Genomic DNA, 18,116 nt, shown 5'->3' on the forward strand with positions numbered 1-18,116 from the left:
TAGGGTCGCTTCCAATGAGTCAGTTCTTCCCATCAGGTGGCCAAAGCATTGGGAGTTTCAGCTTCACCATCAGTCCTTCCAATGAATATTCAGGACTGATCTTCTTGCAGTCCAAGGAACTCTCAAGATTCTTCTCCGACACCACTTCAAAAGCAGTTCTTTGTTACACTGATTCTAGGAAACTCAGGTGCTGTGCTATACTCTGTTGGTCCCAACTCCTTGAGACCCCACAGACTGTAGCCCACCAGGCTCCCTGTCCATGGGATTGCCCAGGCAAGAATACTGGAGGGGGTTGCCATCTCCTCCTCCAGGGGATCTTCCCTGTCCAGGGATGGAACCAGCATCTCCTGCACCTCCTGCGTTGCAGGCAGATTCTTCACCACTGAGCCACTGGGGAAGCCCCAGGCAACTCACATGAAACTTTATAAACAACAGATAACAGTATTTTTTAGCAAACCTTACAATTTCAGAAGACTGACAAAGCAATTCTAAATACTAACATGTGGCCACAAAGGAAAAGGTGTTCTGGGAGCTTCTATAAACTGGAAAAAACAATATAAAACGCTGAAATGTTGTTTATGTTCACAAGTATATGTGCACTGGTATTTTTTAAAAAAAAACAAAGATTAAAAAGCCTTATTTCCATAAATTGATACAAATCCTACAATGATACTAAAGAGTATATCCAAAAAGAAAATTTTCATAGGAACAATATGTTAATATTTATTGACAATATTCAAGAATAATAGTTTTTAAAGTTTTTGGTGAATTGGTAAACTTGATAAAAATTCAGCAAACTGACCTTTAGGACGACTGGTTTTCAGCATGTTAGTTGCTCATGTTACCAGTCACAGTGTTTGCAAATCTGAAAATGCTGGCTGAACCTATCATAGTTATGAAATTCAGTGAAGTATGACTGATGACATGTGGATGGGGAAGCAGAGTTATGTTTCTATTAAAATTCAGCTGAAGGCTTGGAAAAGTCAACAAAAGTCACTTTATAAAACTGCAATCAAATTAGATGCATGTGAGACAACTGTAAAGGATATAAGGGAGAAAAAAATCTTTTAAAAAATTCCAAAAGGATTCTTTCAGCAGATTGTTTCTCAAGTGCTTTTAAGTTCACAGGAAGAAAGGAAGGGAAACTGGAAGGCACAGCCCGGAGCCAAGTGCGCCTAGAGCAAAGCCTCTGCTGACCCACAGAGAAAAGCTTTAAGTAGCTTTTCTTTTTTTTAAGTGGCTTTTTATATTGACCAAATCATGCTTAGATTTTTGTCTTGTATCAGAATCACTGGAGCGCATGGTAACATGTAGCTTCCTGCGTCTCACTCCTAGAGCTTCTGGTTCAGCAGGTCCGGACTAGATAGACCCTGAGAGTGTGCATTCCTACCATGTTCCCAGATGCTGCTGAAATTTGGGACCACACTTTGAGAACCACTGGGCCAAGGCCTAGTGGGAAGCTGGTTTCAACTGAAAAAAATGCCCAACCTAAGAATCTTGAGTTAAGTTTTCAGTTCAGTCACTCAGTCGTGTCCAACTCTTTGCGACCCCATGGACTGCAGTACACCAGGCCTCCCTGTCCATCACCAACTCCCAGAGTCTACCCAAACTCATGTCCATTGAGTTGGTGATGCCATCCAACCATCTCATCCTCTGTCGTTCCCTTCTCCTCCTGCCTTCAATCTTCCCCAGCATCAGGGTCTTTTCCAATGAGTCAGTTCTTCACATCAGGTGGGCAAAGTATTGGAGTTTCAGCTTCAGCATCAGTCTTTCCAATGAACACTCAGGACTGATTTCCTTTACAGCCCACTAATGGATCCTGCCGACCTGCTGAATCAGGACCAACATTCAGAAACTCAATGCTTTAAAAAGGGTATTCTGGCTGCAGTGAGAAAGGCTAGAAGGCTCCCTGCACGAGTATGGTGTCAAGTTCAGAAGAGTGTCCTGTAAACAAACATAGCTATCAAGGGAGAGAATGGACTTGATGAATGTTACCCATTCATTAACTCAAGGTGGTGAAAGGAGTGTGAGGTTATCAGTTAAAAGGCCTTGGAACAGAAAACTCATCTCAAACATCCGACAGTAAAGGATGACTGGCTGGCTCAGGAAACCAGAGTCCAGAAGCTGGAGGCTCTTCAGGTTTTGTTTGCTTCAGTACCCAAGTGTCATTGAGGATGGTTTCTTCCATGTGGTTTCATCCAAGGCTGGTTTCCCTTTGTGGTCATAAGGAGAAGACAGGTTTCCAAGCCCCTCTCCCATCTTTGGTTCATGAAAGAAAGTGAAGTCGCTCAGTTGTGTCCGACTCTTTGTGACCCCATGGACTGTAGCCTACCAGGCTCCTCCGTCCATGGGATTTTCCAGGCAAGAGTACTGGAATGGGTTGCCATTTCCTTCTCCCAGAGGGGATCTTCCCAACCCAGGGATCAAACCTGGGTCTCCCAGTTGTAGGCAGACGCTTTTACTGCCTGAGTCACCAGGGAAGTCCTCTTTGGTTCATATGACAGCCCAAACCCTGCCCTAAAGCAATCACGGGGATAGATGTCACTGACTGGAGTGTCATCAGAAGCTTGATTCTGGAGCTGGGGGACCAGTACTCCCACCTAGCTGGATGGCTCCTGTGAACTCTGGGGAAATGAGAATCCCATTCAGGAAAAGTCAGAATCCCTCCTTAGGGCACAGAAAGGGACATGGATGCTGGGAAGTAGGTGACGTCTGGACCTGCAGCCAGTGAATACCTGGTTACAGACTAACATTTCAATCTTGAGCTCAAGAGAGAGCACCAAGTTGCAAAAAATATCTGACAGTTAGCAAGCTTGGTAGCTTTGGCTGGAATGGAGAGAATGGAGGTCACCCAGAAAGACTGCAGAGGTTCATTTTACGAGTAGTGTGTGTTCATGTGTGTGTGTGTGTGGGGGGGGGGGTAGGGATGTACTAGAGCAGGGGTCTGCAACCTTTTTGCACCAGGGACCAGTTTCATGGAAGATAATTTTTCCATGGGCTGGGGAGGGGGTTTGTTTGGGATGATTCAAGCACATTACATTTCTTGTGCCCTTTATTTCTAACCTAATGCTGCCACTGAGCTGACAGGAGGTACCGGCCCATGGGCCAGAGGTTGGGGATCCCTACACTGGAGAAAAATTTCTGGTCCAACAGATTGAAAATCAGAAATGTTTCAGTATTATTAGAATAGAATTGAAACACCAATAACTAGATGCATACACACTGCAAGACAGCTAATTTTCAGTGAAACCAGCCCCTGAAAGACACTGGACGTCAGAAAAATCTGTTGAAGAGGTCTTCTTAGGTGGAAACTGTGTAACTCTTTAAAGCTACAGTAATAACCCAAAAAAGAGGAAAAATCACAGAAACACTCGTCTATGAAAAATGGAAATGCTAAGGGTAAATAGCTTTATTTTATATATCCATGTTTTACAATAAAATAAAATGCAGAAATGACACAGTAATTTATTAGGAAGCAGAGAACATAAAGGAATAAACATAAAGCTGTACTAAGGGGAAGGAACTGATACTGAAGCTGAAACTCCAATACTCTGGCCACCTGATGCGAAGAACTGACTCGTCTGAAAAGACCCTGATGCTGGGAAAGATTGAAGGCAGGAGAAGGGGACGACAGAGGATGAGATGGTTGGATGGTATCACCGACTGGATGGACATGAGTTTGAGTAGCTCCAGGAGTTGGTGATGGACAGGGAGGCCTGGAGTGCTGCAGTCCACGGGGTCGCAAAGAGTTGGACACGACTGAGCGACTGAACCGAAGGGGCATCTCAACAGGTAAATGCGCTTGTAAGAGAAGTAATGACTGGTCAGTGCGCAGATGAGACTCTGCGATAGGGCCCTGGCTCAGTGCGTCAGCCACAGCCTGGGAAGCCGGCCGCCCGCTGCCCGACCCAGCTGGAACCCTCACGGTGCAACAGAACCGCTAGTGCGAAGCTCTCAGACCTCGCGCCTCTCAGCCAGCCCGGGTCGGGCCTCCAGCACAGGTGAGGGCTTATTCAATCCAGGAACCTGAACCCGCCCACATGTCTGCGGCCAATCAGATTCTCCCGATGACCACGCTAACGGCCGCACCCCCACCGCCAGCCAATCAGAGGAGGCCTCGCCCGCCCAGACCTGGCCAATGAGGCGGCGGCCAGGGCCTTGTAGGCGTGGCCGCCCCCGCACACCCACCCCAGGAGCCTGCCCCGGGATGGGGAGGGGCGGCCTGAGGGACCCGGGGGCGTCGGCCGGCCACCCGGCTGCCCAAATTAAGACTCCCGGGCCGGCCATGGACCCGGAACAGGCCGGACGGCGCGCGTACGCCACGGCGCCCCCGCCGCCTTTCGTGCGCGTCGCCCCCTCGCTCTTCCTCGGGAGCTCGCGCGCCGCGGCCGCGCCAGAGCCGCTGGCGCGCGCGGGCGTCACCCTGTGCGTCAACGTCTCGCGCCAGCAGCCCGGCCCGGGCGCGCCCGGCATCGCCGAGCTGCGCGTGCCCGTGTTCGACGACCCGGCGGAGGACCTGCTAGCGCACCTGGAGCCCACCTGCGCCGCCATGGAAGCCGCGGTGCGCGCCGGCGGCGCCTGCCTCGTCTACTGCAAGAACGGCCGCAGCCGCTCGGCCGCCGTCTGCACCGCCTACTTGATGCGTCACCGCGGCCTCAGCCTGGAGCGGGCCTTCCGGGTAGGGCGGGACTTCCGGCGGAGAGAGGCAGGACCTTCCGGGAGCGGCGGGCTCCGCCGCCTGGGGAGACACTTCCGGGCGGGGCGGGGCGCGCCCATGGGGGCGGGGCGTCTGTGGACCTCGCTGGGAGCACTGCGCGGGGGTCTAGCCGCAGCCTCTTCTTTGCAGACAGTGAAGAGCGCCCGCCCAGTTGCCGAGCCCAACCCGGGCTTCTGGTCCCAGCTCCAGAAGTACGAGGAGGCCCTGCAGTCGCGGTCCCTCCTGCCCAGGGAGCCGTCGGGCCCGAGTGAGCCCTGAGCGGTCAGCCCTGGAGGACGACCAACCAACCCCAAAGTAGGACGCTGGGGGGTCTCCTGCATCCTCGAGGTGGGAAGATGTAGTGCATGCACTGACGGGAGGCTGGGCCGTCCTCTCCTGCCTCACGTCCTACGGAGTTTTTATTTTCTGCAGCTTCCCAAAGCTCTCTGTCCCCGCTTGATGGTAGTGTAGGGGTATGTTCGCAGAGAACTGGGGAACCGTTCCTCCCCTGGTCCTTAGGTTTACAAGACAGGGCTTGATCAGGAACATCAAAACCACTCGGGCAAACTGAGCCAGAAAGACATTTACTACGGAGAGGTGGAGGGCGGGGAGCCAAGGTCAGGAGATGGGGAAACCACAGGAGTCACGAGGGCCTGCCACCCTGCCCCTGGCTTCCTTCCACATTCGAGCCTGCCACCAGCTCAGGCCACGGTGGCTTTCCGAAACAGACTCGGAGCTGCTGTGCCACAGGGTGCGGGTTCGAGGCTCTGTGACAGACTCCGCTTGGGCTCCCTTGGGGCTCTCGGTGCCCACGCCCACTTCCTACCTTACTGACCTTCCGGTTTCGGCCAAGGTCAGGCCCAGACCACACTGACCACCCATGTGTCTGAGTGCATTGATTACTCTGGTTCAGAGGCACCTCATCTGGGCATCCTACAGCCTGAAGACTATACTACAAAATTAATCACCCTCAACACTCCCTAAATAAGATAAAGGGGAGAGCGTAAAGGAAAAAAGGGATAATACATGAATTACAGATGATGTAGTCCCCGGTTAACACATACAGTGTACAGATAACAAAATAATGGATAAAATACTGCAGTTGGTGTTTATCATTTCCCTTGACCCTCAGCCAGTGCCCCGGGTCCTGGTCCTCCCAGTGGGGTGTGTGGAGCCTTCATCTCGAAGGGCCGAGTGGTCCTGCCTACACTGTGCTGTGCCCTCCGTGGTCTCCTGCACAACCCGGGAGTCCTGAGCGGCATGAGCGCAGTGCCCCGAGTCCCAGCACAGCAAAGCCCTGCTGCCCCTTCGGAGTCAAGGTCAGGGAGTTTCCTGGAGGTCTAGTGCTTAGGACTCGGCGTTTTCACTGCTGAGGCCTGGGGTCAGTCCCTGGTCGGGGAACTAGGATCCTGCAAGCCTCACAGCACCCCCCCCCAAAAAAAGTGTCAGTCATTGAGCAGAGCAACTCTGATGTGTGCCTTGAGGACCCCCAACTGGCTAAGTGGGGTCTCAGCCTCCGTGCAGGTGTGTCCCAGACGGAAGCATCCTACCTGCAGATGAAAACCTCTGACCAAGCAAAGCCCAAAGGGTGAAGCTTGGGAGCCTGAGCTGTGAGCAAGGCCCTGGGGCGGTTGTGAAGGGGCCTCATCCTCCCCAGCCTTCCTGCTCCTGCTCTGCCAGTGTGATGGCCCCTGGCTCAGAGCATGCCCCACCCCCTGCAGGTCAGCACCCAGCCCTGTGCAGTGCCACGCATCAGTGGCGCCCATCTCTAAGAGCCACAGCCCTCGTCATAACCTGACTTCTGCCACCTTTATGGAGGGCTCGCCAGCTGCCACCTACTCCCCGCAGGCCCCTCACAGCTCATGTTGCTTTCCCATCTACCTGTAAACAAGCGCCTGCCGTTGTCTCCGCGTGGCAGGTGAGGCCGCTGCGGCTCCATCTGTGCCCTCAGGCGAGCTGAGTGGTTTGCCCAGCTGGGAGGTCTACAGCCAGGACCTGAGCCCAGATCTTTTCCCTGTGTGCTCCTGGTGCTGCACACCCCCTGACCTGCTGACGTGGCCCCGGGTGACACGGGTGCAGGGGTGTCAGAGCCCGGGCCAGTCCTTGGTCTCCCAGCTCCAGTTGGAGAACCGTTCACGTCTGCCTGCCGCCAGAGGCCAGGCATGCCTCGGACCTCTGTCCCAGGGACAGCACAGCCCCCACCTGACCCCCACAGGCCTCCTGGAAGCCCTCCCACCGCCGTGTCCACCTGCTAACAGATGAGGCCAGGGACCCGCTCCCCTCCCGGTGCCCGCACACTTGAACAGTGGCACCCAGTCTGTGTTCATGGGGAGAAGGCTGGGTGCAGACGCTTCCGCCTACCAAGCCAGTCAGGGTTGGACCATCCACAGGCTGGTGTATGGGGCTTCCCTGGCGGTCCAGTGGTTAAGACTGCACCTTGCAATGCAAGGGACACTGGTCCAGGATGATCCCACATCCCGCGGGGCAGCAAAGCCCGTGCGCCACAGAACTGCGGAGGCCTGTGCTTTACAGCCTCTTCTCCACAAGAGAAGCCACTGCAGTGAGAAGCCTGCACACCGCAAGAAGATCAACCCCCGCCAGCACGACTCGGCAGCAGCAAAGGCCCGCCACAATCAAAAAAAATAAAATAATATTTTTTAAAAAGCTGGTGTATGAAAATTCCTATGGGAGAAACCCCAGCCTCCAGCAGTCCCACCCTCCCGGCTCCTCTCCCCCACGTGGAATGGGGGAGGAGGGTACATTGCACCCTGGACCTCTGTCAGCAAAGCAGTGCCCCCGACCCCCAACACCGAAGGCACCGTCCTCTGCTGACAGGGACGAGGTGGAGAGTGGAGACGACCACTGTGCCTTCACAGTTCACAAGTGCCTTGGTGGGCTGCCTTTAGTGCTGCAAAACATCTGTTTGCTCCTTCAGACTGACTGGTGTTGGTTCCTTATAAAATCGTGGTGTGGAAGGCATGGCCCAGGGAGGAACTAACATCTCCTCCGGACCTACATGACCACCTACCCCACCGGTCCTGTGTGTGGGACAGGCCACCGGGAGGTGCCCAGGGCCCTCCAGGAGAGAAGGGACGGGACCCAACCCCTGCTCCCGAAGGCCAGGGCAGCAGGAGGGCAAGAAGCCCCCTGAGGTTAACTTAGCCTGCGCAGGGGGCTAGCAGATGTGCCTGCAGGTGCTTAGGGCAGGCCGGTGTGGGTGCCCGCACGCAGTCCCTGATGGTCTTCCAGCCTCAGCCCCACTGGCTGGGAGAGGGGAAAGGATGGCTCCAAGAGGCTGCTCACGCTGGGAGTGCCATCTAAAACACTCTGCCCTTGGCCTCTGGGCAGGCGCTGGGCCCCCTAAAGGCACTGAGGACTGATCAGACCCAGTTCTCCCCTGTCTTGAGTCTCGGATGCAGGGCTGAACCTCTTCCTCTAAGTGGCTGGTGAGTTTGCGGTGGGGGCCCCGACAGGAGCTTGTGTCCCTGAGGCTAAAATGACACAGGGCAAGTTGAAGAGATGCCTCAGTGCGGGTGCTGACTCCGTGAACATGGGTCCTCAGCTCAGCCGTCCCACCCTGCCCACACGAGTGACAGATGGAGATACTGAGTCCAAAGCGATTAAACACCCCTCAGGGATGCCATCGAGGTCGAGTGCAGCGTGCATCAGGCCCCAACTGTGCCACAGACACAGAGCAGGGAGAGCGGTGGGTGGGACTCCAGGCCAGAAGGTCCCGTCTCCCTGAGGACCTCAATTCTCCCATGATGATGGCGGCCCCTCTCGTTCATGGATTTGAGACCCACCCAATGCTGGTCTCTGAGCATCCTCACTGGTCTCCAGCAACCCCTCGGGCCCAAGTGTCTGGACGGGCCTGGGCGAGAGTGGGGTGACAGGCTGGCCAGGTCTTGTGACTGCCCAGCACTCACCTCCTAAACAATCATCCTACAGGGCCCGGACGGCCCTGAAGGCAGCAGAGTCCAACAGGACTTTCTCTGATGATGAAATACCTGCTCTGACCAGTATGGTGCTACTAACCTGATGCGTGCATGCTTGCTCAGTCATGTCCAACTCCGCAACACCATGGACTGTAGTCCACCTGGCTCCTCTGTCCATGGGATTCTCCAGGACCTGAACCCCGGGATAGGTTGTCATTTCTTTCTCCTGGGGAACTTTCCGACCCAGGGATCAAACCTGCCATCTCCTGTATTGGGGGGCAGATTCTTTACCACTGAGCCACTGAGGAAGCCCCACTAGCCTGACATGACCCTCCAAACATACATGGAGACCCTGAAATAGGGCTAGTGCAACGGAGAACCTGAACTTCTAATTCTATTTAATTTCAATCTAAGAAGCCTCATACATCTGAGGGTACAGTCTCAAGGTTCCAGAGCCACCACCATGCCCCTCCTGGCACATAACAGACCACTGGTCTCACAGGGGAACGGGTCAGGGTGATGGGAATCATTGCATTTTTCTCCAGGCCCGAGGTTCTGGAATGGACGAGTAACAGTTCCCTGACCCAGGTGTCCCAGCAGTGGGTGCCCGAGGAACCTCCAGCGCGCCCGGGTCCCCGCGCCTTCCCCTTCCTCCAGCCCAGTGCCGGGGTCACCTGCACACAGCGGCCGCTCCGGTCCCACGCATCGCACCTGGTTCACGGTCGCAGCCCAGCGCACAGCACCCCCGGGCCCACGGACAGCGCCCGGGCTCACGGCCCCCAGCCGCGCTGTCAGCCCTCCGGCTCCTCGGTCTCCCCACTCACTGAGTCGCGGGCGCCCCGGCCCTCGCGCACGGCGCCCCGGCCCCGCGTCCCCAGCAGCCCGGTCTCCCCGCGCACAGCGCCCCCGGCGGCGGCGGCCAAGCGGAGCCGGAGCGGGGCGGCGCACGGCGCGGGGCCGGGCCGGGCGGCTCCCGGCGCGACTTCCTGTTGTGCCCGCGCCCCGCCGCCCGGCGCCCGGCGCCCCTCGCCCGCTCCCCGCGGCCCCGGGCGGCCGCCGCCCATGGATTTCACCTAGCGCGGCGGCCATGGCGGCGCAGTGCTGCTGCCGCAAGGCGCCCGGCGCCGAGGCCGCGCCCGCTCGCCCGCCGCCCGAGCCGCCGCCCGCCCTGGACGTGGCCTCGGCCTCCAGCGCGCAGCTCTTCCGCCTCCGCCACCTGCAGCTCGGCCTGGAGCTGCGGCCCGAGGCGCGCGAGCTGGCCGGCTGCCTGGTGCTCGAGCTGTGCGCGCGGCGCCCCGCGCCCCGCGCGCTCGTGCTCGACGCGCACCCGGCCCTGCGCCTGCACTCGGCCGCCTTCCGCCGCGCCCCCGCCGCCGCCGCCACCGCCGCCGAGCCGCCCTGCGCCTTCGCCTTTGCTGCCCCCGGGCCGGGACCCGCACCGCCGCCGCCGCTGCCCGCCTTCTGCGAGGCGCCCGGCGCGGAGCCCGCCTGCTGCCCGCTGGCCTTCAGGGTGGACCCGTTCACCGACTATGGCTCCTCGCTCACCGTCACGCTGCCCCCTGAGCTGCAGGCGCACCAGCCCTTCCAGGTCATCCTGCGCTACACCTCGACCGACGCCCCCGCCGTGAGTCCTGCTGCCGGGCGAGGGGGGCGTTCTTGGGGGCGCTGCGCCTGCGACACCTGCGGAGGGTGGCCAGCCCGGCTCTCCTCGAGCCGGCCGCGGAATCCTGTCCAGGCGCCGGCGGGGCTTCCCAGCTGGTGCCAGGGGAGCCCTTAGGAGTCCTGGACCGAGTGAGCCGCCGGGTGCTGGTCCCGGGTCCCTGGGACAGGGTCCTGCGTGCCACCAGGGAAGCCTCTCCCTTCAGCTGTGCAGGGACGGGTCCCTGCCTGGGGACAGGGGCAGCTTCTGGTGAGCGCATGCCAAGCCATGCATCTGCCAGAGCCTGGCACTGCGACCAAGGGCCTCCGTGCGACCCGGGCTTCAGAGGACTGTTCCCTGGGGGTGGCAAGAGAGACAGACTTGCCAGCGTGGGAGGCCGAGAGGCCTGGATCGGCTCTGATGCTTCAGGCCGCCTGGGGGCTGGCGGGCACTCCAGCAGGTTGGCCCCACGTCCCCAACACAGACACACACAGGCTCTGAGGGGCTTTGGACACGGAGCGCCCGCTGTCCAGGGGCTGGGCAGGAAGCCTCGGCAGCTCAGACAGCACCCTTCCACCACAGGGGGTCGTTCAGGATGGAGCATGGGTGTTCCTGGGTCCCTGTGTGGACAGCACATTTGTAACTGTGACCCACAACACACAACATTCAGGTAGCTCTGGGAGGCCCCAGGAGGTTCCATCCGTCACCGCCGTGGCATGTGAATAGACAGGGTGACGGAAAGGCATCAGGCCAGGAGCCATCAAGGAGAAATCAGGAAGAGCCTAGGCCAGACACACACCTGCAGGCTTTCTGCACAACTCCCAGGAGCCCCCAGCTGCCACCTCACCCCTTTGTGAGCTTCTGCAGGTGTGCCGGCCTGGCCCTGCCCTGCCCGCCTGGCCCCTGCCCTGCCAGCCTGGCCCTGCCCTGCCCGCCTGGCCCCTGCCCTGCCCGCCTGGCCCCTGCCCTGCCGGCCTGGCCCTGCCCTGCCGGCCTGGCCCCTGCCCTGCCGGCCTGGCCCTGCCCTGCCCGCCTGGCCCCTGCCCTGCCAGCCTGGCCCTGCCCTGCCCGCCTGGCCCCTGCCCTGCCCGCCTGGCCCCTGCCCTGCCGGCCTGGCCCTGCCCTGCCCGCCTGGCCCCTGCCCTGCCCGCCTGGCCCTGCCCTGCCCGCCTGGCCCCTGCCCTGCTGGTCTGGCCTCTGTCCTGCCCGCCTGGCCCCTGCTGCCTGCCGGCCTGGTCCTGCCCTGCCCGCCTGGCCCCTGCCCTGCTGGTCTGGCCTCTGTCCTGCCCGCCTGGCCCTTGCTGCCTGCCGGCCTGGTCCTGCCCTGCCCGCCTGGCCCTTGCTGCCTGCCGGCCTGGCCCTGCCCTGCCCGCCTGGCCCCTGCTGCCTGTCGGCCTGGTCCTGCCCTGCCCGCCTGGCCCCTGCCCTGCTGGTCTGGCCTCTGTCCTGCCTGCCTGGCCCTTGCTGCCTGCCGGCCTGGCCCCTGCCCTGCCAGTCAGGCCCCTGCTGCCTGCCAGGGGCCTTCTGGGGCTCTGACAGCTGGCGCACATGGCTCCCACCACAGCCGTGAAAACAGAGGATATGGTTCTCCCTGACCTTGGAGCCCACGTGTCTGGTCCACCTAAGACCAGCAGAGTGGTCGGAGAGTGGTGGGACCAGGGCCCACAACAGGCCACCCTGCTGGCCTGACCCTGTCCCCAGCAGCCCAACCACCGGGACCTGTCCCCAGCATGAGCCAGGGACAGCTTGTCCCAGGACCTGGGGTGGGGGTGGGGGGTGAAATGCAGGTTCCTAGGTCCCACTCCTAGGTGGCCAGACCCAGGAGCTTGCATTTTTGAACAGTCTCCCCAGAGAGGCTTTCTGAACATCTGGGTCAGCCCTAGGGGTCAGCAGAAAAGGAAGATACCACCGCAGGCTCTGCACGGGCAGAGAACAGAGACATAGAAGTCAAAAAGAAGTTTTGTAGAAGTCCATGAAGGCTGACAGTGGCCTGGCTGATCTGCAGGAACTGGATAGGCAGCCCTGCAGGCCTGGAGGACATCCGCTAGGATCTGGGGTCCCCACCTCTGGGGTCTCTGCATTGACAGCCCCCAGCGGCGGTCCTGGGTCTGGGGTCCCCAACCCCTGGGGTCTCGGCATGGACAGCCCCCAGTGGCGGTCCGCCTGGGGTCCCCCACCTGTGGGGTCTCGCACAGACAGTCCCCAGTGGCGGTTCTGGTCTGGGGTTCCCCACCTCTGGGGTCTCGGCACATATAGCCCCAAGCGGTGGTCCAGGGTCTGGGGTCCCCCACCCCTGGGGTCTCGGCACGGACAGCCCCCAGCTGTGGTCCTGGTCTGGGGCCCCCAGTGGCAAGCAGCTGTGGCTGCTGTCCTGGGGCCTGTTGCTTGCAGGGGGCTGGGGGCCCTCCATCACGGCCCTGGGGGGACCTGTGTGCACTTGGTCACTGAAGACCCGTCCAGTTGGCCTCAGTGACCACGTTGTCCCGGCAGAGGGGACGTGGGAGACAGATTCGGGACCCCACAGAGTGGGTGCAGTTGGGTTGGGCAGACCCCCGGCCAGACGCCCTTCCTGGAGACATCATGATGCTTGGTGGCATTGAGAAGGAGAGCGCTGAGTTGGCCTGGGCAGGCTGGGGGCGTGGTGCGCCGGAGCACCTGAGGGACGGCTCTCTGGCGGTGCGGGGCCGTCTGCCTGCAGCTGTGGTTTCCAGGAGGGCTCAGCCCGCTGTCCCGGGGAGGGCGCCCCAGCCAGAGCTGACCCCTTGCCCACCACCCACTGCAGATCTGGTGGCTGGACCCAGAGTTGACCTACGGCAGCGCCAAGCCCTTCGTGTTCACCCAGGGCCACTCCGTCTGCAACCGGTCCTTCTTCCCGTGCTTCGACACGCCTGCGGTCAAGTGCACCTACTCGGCCGTGGTCAAGGTCAGAGACGGCAGCTGGCCCTGCTCCTGACCGTAAAGGGGCACACCCTGCCCGCCGTGCGGGAGGGGCAGCCTGCCCACGTCAGGGTCCTCGACAGCCTGAGCCCCGGGACGCCAATGCGGGGAGGGGTCAGGCAGAGTGGCCGGGTCCCAGCGCTCCTGGCAGCCCCCTGGCCCCACGTCCACTCCTGACTGGGACGAGAGGTGTGCGGGCCAGGAGCTGGGGGTGCCCCGAGCAGTGTGGGGGTCCCTGACGGGGAACGGGAGGCTCCCTAGCAGTGTGGCTGCCTGACCCAGGTGGTGGGGCCTCTCCCACGGACATGGGCTTGCCAACCGGGCCATGGGGTCCCCACCGGGGACACAGGGGGGCCCCCATGGGGGCATGGGGCTCCCTGTGGGGGACACGCTGTCCTGATGGGTGGGGCCTCCTGGGACGCAGGCCCCGTCGGGGGTGCAGGTCCTGATGAGCGCCACGCAGAGCACCTACGTGGAGGAGGAGGGCGTCTACCGCTTCCACATGGAGCACCCCGTGCCTGCCTACCTCGTGGCCCTCGTGGCCGGGGACCTCCAGCCCGCAGACATCGGGCCCAGGTAGGCCCACCTCTTGCTTGCTGCCCAGGGTCCAGGCTCAGGAGATGCTGCCGGGGCCCGGCGTGCAGCCTGCCTCTGCGGCCGCCCTGTGTGATCCCGCGCGATGGGGCCAGCCCTGCCCCTGCCTGCCTGTCCCGGGGGCCGTCCTCCCCCGGCTGCGCTTGCCCCACAGTCGGAAGGGCCTGCGGGGTGGGTGGCGGGCGCAGGCTGGATGGTTGGCCGCCCGCACTGGGCGTAGGCAGGCGCTCTTCGTGCCCAGAAGCAAAGGGAAGGCCCAGTGGGGGGCTAGGGCTGGGGGCAGGCTGGCCCCCGCCCACCGTGTCCCCCGTGACAGGAGCCGCGTGTGGGCCGAGCCGTGCCTCCTGCCCACGGCCACCAGCAAGCTGTCGGGCGCGGTGGAGCAGTGGCTGAGCGCGGCCGAGCGGCTCTACGGGCCCTACCTGTGGGGCAGGTACGTGTGAGAGCCCGGCCGGCCGCGAGAGGGGTCAGAGGGCATGCGCACCACCCCCCCCCCCACCCCCGGCCTGCCGAGAAGCGGCAGGAGGCGAGGCTCACCCGTGGCCCCCACCCCTGCCTCCCCGCAGGTATGACATCGTCTTCCTGCCCCCGTCCTTCCCCATCGTGGCCATGGAGAACCCCTGCCTCACCTTCATCATCTCCTCCATCCTGGAGAGTGACGAGTTCCTGGTCATCGATGTCATCCACGAGGTGGCCCACAGCTGGTTCGGGAACGCTGTCACCAATGCCACGTGGGAGGAGATGTGGCTGAGTGAGGGCCTGGCCACCTACGCCCAGCGGCGGATCACCACCGAGACCCACGGTGCGCCGGGCGGGGCAGGATGGTGATGCCCCGGGTCAGGGAGGGACTGTGCACGGGGCTGGCCCCCGGCTGCGGCCGCCTTGCCCCGCGCGTGTCTGTGTGTGTCCCCCGCGTGTGGAGGCGGAGGGCAGCTCATGGGGTGCAGGGCGGGGAGCAGCCTGGGCAGCGGTCTTGCCCCTACCTGTCCAGGTGCGGCCTTCACCTGTCTGGAGACAGCCTTCCGCCTGGACGCCCTGCACAGGCAGATGAAGCTTCTTGGAGAGGACAGCCCGGTCAGCAAGCTGCAGGTCAAGCTGGAGCCAGGTACCCGCCTGGCCCTGCACGCGTCACCCGCAGGCGTCGGGCCCCACCCCAGCCCAGCCAGGCGGGGCCTGCGTCCCCATGAGGCTTCTCTGTGGAGGCTGGGGCTGGGGGGCTTCCCCCCTCAGCCTGCGCCACCTCTCGAGGGCGCTGAGCACCCGTCTCCCCAGTGTGTGGACCCGAGGCCTCCACCAAGGTCCCCCAGCAGGGCAGCCCCCCCCACGCTCCGGGGCATCTGGACGTGAGCAGCTCAGTGGCCCCTGCCCTGCAGCGCCCCACCGCCATCCCGCCCCCACCCCTGGGGGCCCACGCGGCTCAGGGCGCCTCCCAGAGCCACAATTTCCCTCACAGGCGTGAACCCCAGCCACCTGATGAACCTGTTCACCTACGAGAAGGGCTACTGCTTCGTGTACTACCTGTCCCAGCTCTGCGGGGACCCCCAGCGCTTTGATGACTTCCTCCGAGTGAGCAGCCCACTCCCTGGGCCCCCGGCCCCCTCCTGGCTCCCGGGGGTTGGGGTTGGGGTGGAGCAGTGGAGGCCATGAGCGGGGCTGTCACCGGGCTCCTGGCCCTCCCACCTCCCAGCTTTGGCCACTTGGCAGGTCCCTGCGGCAGCTGTGGGCGCCCCCGTGCCCGCCCTGGCCCTGCCTCCCCCTGCTCAGACCCCTGGGCGCAGGGCCTTTTCTCGCGGTGTGTGCCGGGCCCGGCTCGGGGAGAGGGGGCCAGTGGCGCACCCAGCCCCCGGGCTTGCTGAGTCCGCTCCGCCCGGCAGGCCTACGTGGACAAGTATAAGTTCACCAGCGTGGTGGCCCAGGACCTGCTGGACTCCTTCCTGACCTTCTTCCCGGAGCTGAAGGAGCAGAGCGTGGACTGCCGGGCAGGTAAGGCCCCTCGCACTGGCCGTGTGTCCACACTGGCCCGCCCTTGGCCTGTCAGGGGGCAGGGGTGGAACAGTGGGCCTGGGGGCTCTGGCCAGCCAGCAGCCACCTTCACTTGTTGGTGTAGAACTCAGGCTGGACCACGTGGAAGGAACAGAGAGGAGAGTGCAATTCCCAGCCCGGAGGGGCCCCAGGGGGCTTCCTGGAGGAGGTGGCAATTAGGCTAGGTGGCTCAGTGGGTAAAGAATGCCTGCAACGTGGAAGACACAGGAGACTCTGGGTCGGGAAGATCCCCTGGAGGAGGGCCTGGCAACCCACTCCAGTGTTCTTGCCTGGAGAACTCCATGGACAGAGGAGCCTGGCGGGCTACAGTCCATGGGGTTGCACAGAGTCAGACACGACAGAGCGATTGAGCACGCATACATGCAGAGCTGAGTAGGCAGTTCCAGAAAGAGCCTTGGAAACTGCACAGCGGGCCTGGGGCAGGATCCAGGAGCAGAGGGAAGTTTGCCTCAGAGCAGACTGAAGACAGCCGGCCTGTTCGTGAGGGTGTCCCTGGTCCAAGAGCTTAGGCCAAAGCAGAGAAGGGTCTGCCGTCTCGGGGAGAGTCAGGATTTGAGGTAGCACAGTGAGGTGTGGGCCGGGGACCCTGTGTTGGGGAAGGTTTGGGAAGTGCTCCAAGGGTCTGGGGGGCAGGAATGGCAGGACTTGCCCCCACAGCTGCCCAGGCTCCAGTCTCTAAAGCAGGAATGGCCTTCTCCCAGGGCAGTGCTCCCCACCCCGCCCCTCCGCCTGTGGGCTCGCAGCACCTCACTGTTTCTGCCCGGGAGACGTGGGCGGGCAGGGAGTCCCTGGTCCCCAGCTCCAGCCCTCTGTGCCCCCTTCCCAGAAGCCGCCCATGGCTTGCAGGGTCTGCAGCCAACTGTGGCATCCCCAGGCCACCCCTGCCCTTGGAGCTCCCAGACCCTGGCAGGGTCTCCCCCAGGCACACCCTTGGGGTCTGCAGTCTCCCAGGCAGGCCTGCTTGGGAACCCAGGAGGGTGTCTGTGCTGCAGGGCTGGAGTTCGAGCGCTGGCTGAATGCCACGGGCCCCCCGCTGGCCGAGCCGGACCTGTCTCAGGGATCCAGCCTGACCCGGCCCGTGGAGGCCCTCTTCCAGCTGTGGACCGCCGAGCCCCTGGACCAGGCAGCCGCCTCCGCCAGCGCCATCGACATCTCCAAATGGAGGACCTTCCAGACGGCGCTCTTCCTGGACCGGCTGCTGGACGGGTCCCCGCTGCCCCAGGGTGAGTCCCGCAGCTGCCAGAGTGGGAGGGGTGGGGGGCTCACTGGCCCTGACCTGCCGTGGCCCCAACAGAGGTGGTGATGAGCCTGTCCAAGTGCTACTCCTCACTGCTGGACTCCATGAACGCCGAGATCCGCATCCGCTGGCTGCAGATCGTGGTCCGCAACGACTACTACCCCGATCTCCACAGGGTCCGGCGATTCCTGGAGAGTCAGGTGCGGCCGCACAGGCCTGCCCTCCCCCACACCCAGCCACTCAAGCTGGTGACCCCTGCCCTCCCCCTGACCCGGCCACTTAGGCTGGCCGACCCCTGCCCTCCCTCCCTGCCACCCAGCCACTCAGACTGGGCAGCCCAGAGAATGGGGTGGAGCCCAGACCCAGACCTCAGGCAAGCACCGGCCAAGCCAGGAGCAGAGTCCGGGGGTCTCGCCGCAGGGCGTGCACGCCAGGGGCATCTGAGTTCCTTAAGGCCTGAGGGTCACTGGATCCCCAGGCCTGAGCCCTGGCAGGGCCCCTGCAGCCCGAGCGCCCTGGGGCGGGGAGGGGAGGATGTGGGGGGCTGGGGGAGGACCAGGGCGCCCCGTGACCCGCGGCCGCCCGCAGATGTCGCGCATGTACACCATCCCGCTATACGAGGACCTGTGCACCGGCGCCCTCAAGTCCTTCGCCCTGGAGGTCTTCTACCAGACGCAGGGCCGGCTGCACCCCAACCTGCGGCGGACCATCCAGCAGATCCTATCGCAGGGCCTGGGCCCTGGCGCGGAGCCGGGCGGGGCCGCGGCGGACTCGGAGCCGGGCCTGCTGCTCGGGGACGAGGCCCCGGGCGGCACCATCTCTCTCAGGGACGTCAACGTGTCTGCGTAGCGCTGCGCCTCCCCGACACCACGATTGTGCCTTCTGGGCCACGGGCTGGCCGGGGGCTCTTCTGGGCTCCCCCAGGGCCGACCGAGGCCCGCGGACCCGTCTCCCCCCACCTCCCCAAGCGCTCTTGCACTGCGGGCCCTCCTGTCTCAACACTGACGGCCAGGCACCGCCCTGGGTCGACAGCAA

At 62.3% G+C, this 18,116-nt stretch overlaps 3 protein-coding genes and 1 long non-coding RNA gene across 13 annotated transcripts in view; 2 read left to right on the forward strand and 2 right to left on the reverse strand.

Moving 5' to 3' along the window:
* The window catches only part of ANKMY1 (ankyrin repeat and MYND domain containing 1), a 68,364-nt gene extending 58,644 nt beyond the window's left edge, over positions 1-9,720 (reverse strand). For 7 of the 10 annotated variants that reach the window (XR_011486341.1, XR_011486342.1, XM_070463667.1 and 4 more), the window contains exons 1-2: positions 9,343-9,720; positions 8,732-8,824 (exon numbers count right to left, since the gene is read on the reverse strand). Coding sequence is in view for 7 of the 10 variants with exons in the window: in XM_070463667.1 (XP_070319768.1) it covers positions 8,732-8,824; positions 9,343-9,720 (471 nt within the window). In the remaining 3 variants the exon portion in view is untranslated. Of the gene's footprint in view, positions 1-4,636; positions 4,854-8,731; positions 8,825-9,342 lie in introns of those variants that run through there. The other 3 variants (XM_070463666.1, XM_070463669.1, XM_070463675.1) reach the window with 3 other exon arrangements.
* On the reverse strand, positions 3,392-4,667 carry LOC139033857 (uncharacterized). Its single transcript, XR_011486343.1, has 2 exons — positions 4,529-4,667; positions 3,392-3,801 (listed from the first exon to the last, which is right to left on the reverse strand). It is a non-coding gene; the product is annotated as an uncharacterized lncRNA (long non-coding RNA).
* Positions 4,160-7,360, forward strand: DUSP28 (dual specificity phosphatase 28). Its single transcript, XM_020913196.2, has 2 exons — positions 4,160-4,678; positions 4,847-7,360. Exons 1-2 carry the CDS (start codon positions 4,208-4,210, stop codon positions 4,973-4,975), a joined length of 600 nt encoding a protein of 199 aa, XP_020768855.2. The 5' UTR covers positions 4,160-4,207; the 3' UTR covers positions 4,976-7,360.
* Positions 9,719-18,116, forward strand: RNPEPL1 (arginyl aminopeptidase like 1). Its single transcript, XM_020913231.2, has 11 exons — positions 9,719-10,255; positions 13,053-13,193; positions 13,632-13,783; positions 14,118-14,234; positions 14,368-14,603; positions 14,793-14,906; positions 15,255-15,367; positions 15,676-15,784; positions 16,837-17,067; positions 17,139-17,281; positions 17,670-18,116. Exons 1-11 carry the CDS (start codon positions 9,719-9,721, stop codon positions 17,928-17,930), a joined length of 2,154 nt encoding a protein of 717 aa, XP_020768890.2. The 3' UTR covers positions 17,931-18,116.

The sequence above is a fragment of the Odocoileus virginianus genome, unplaced genomic scaffold (genome assembly GCF_023699985.2).
Source record: "Odocoileus virginianus isolate 20LAN1187 ecotype Illinois unplaced genomic scaffold, Ovbor_1.2 Unplaced_Contig_5, whole genome shotgun sequence".
Lineage (NCBI taxonomy): Eukaryota > Metazoa > Chordata > Mammalia > Artiodactyla > Cervidae > Odocoileus > Odocoileus virginianus.

What these genes read in the sequence shown, in the direction of transcription:
- DUSP28 (XM_020913196.2), top strand. Translation starts at nt 4,208, where the DNA reads ATGGGGAGGGGCGGCCTGAGGGACCCGGGGGCGTCGGCCGGCCACCCG. An exon ending in GCCTGGAGCGGGCCTTCCGG is followed by an intron (nt 4,679 to 4,846) that starts GTAGGGCGGGAC and finishes TCTTCTTTGCAG; the next exon opens with ACAGTGAAGAGCGCCCGCCC.
- RNPEPL1 (XM_020913231.2), top strand. Translation starts at nt 9,719, where the DNA reads ATGGCGGCGCAGTGCTGCTGCCGCAAGGCGCCCGGCGCCGAGGCCGCG. An exon ending in CCTCGACCGACGCCCCCGCC is followed by an intron (nt 10,256 to 13,052) that starts GTGAGTCCTGCT and finishes CACCCACTGCAG; the next exon opens with ATCTGGTGGCTGGACCCAGA. An exon ending in CGGGTCCCCGCTGCCCCAGG is followed by an intron (nt 17,068 to 17,138) that starts GTGAGTCCCGCA and finishes TGGCCCCAACAG; the next exon opens with AGGTGGTGATGAGCCTGTCC.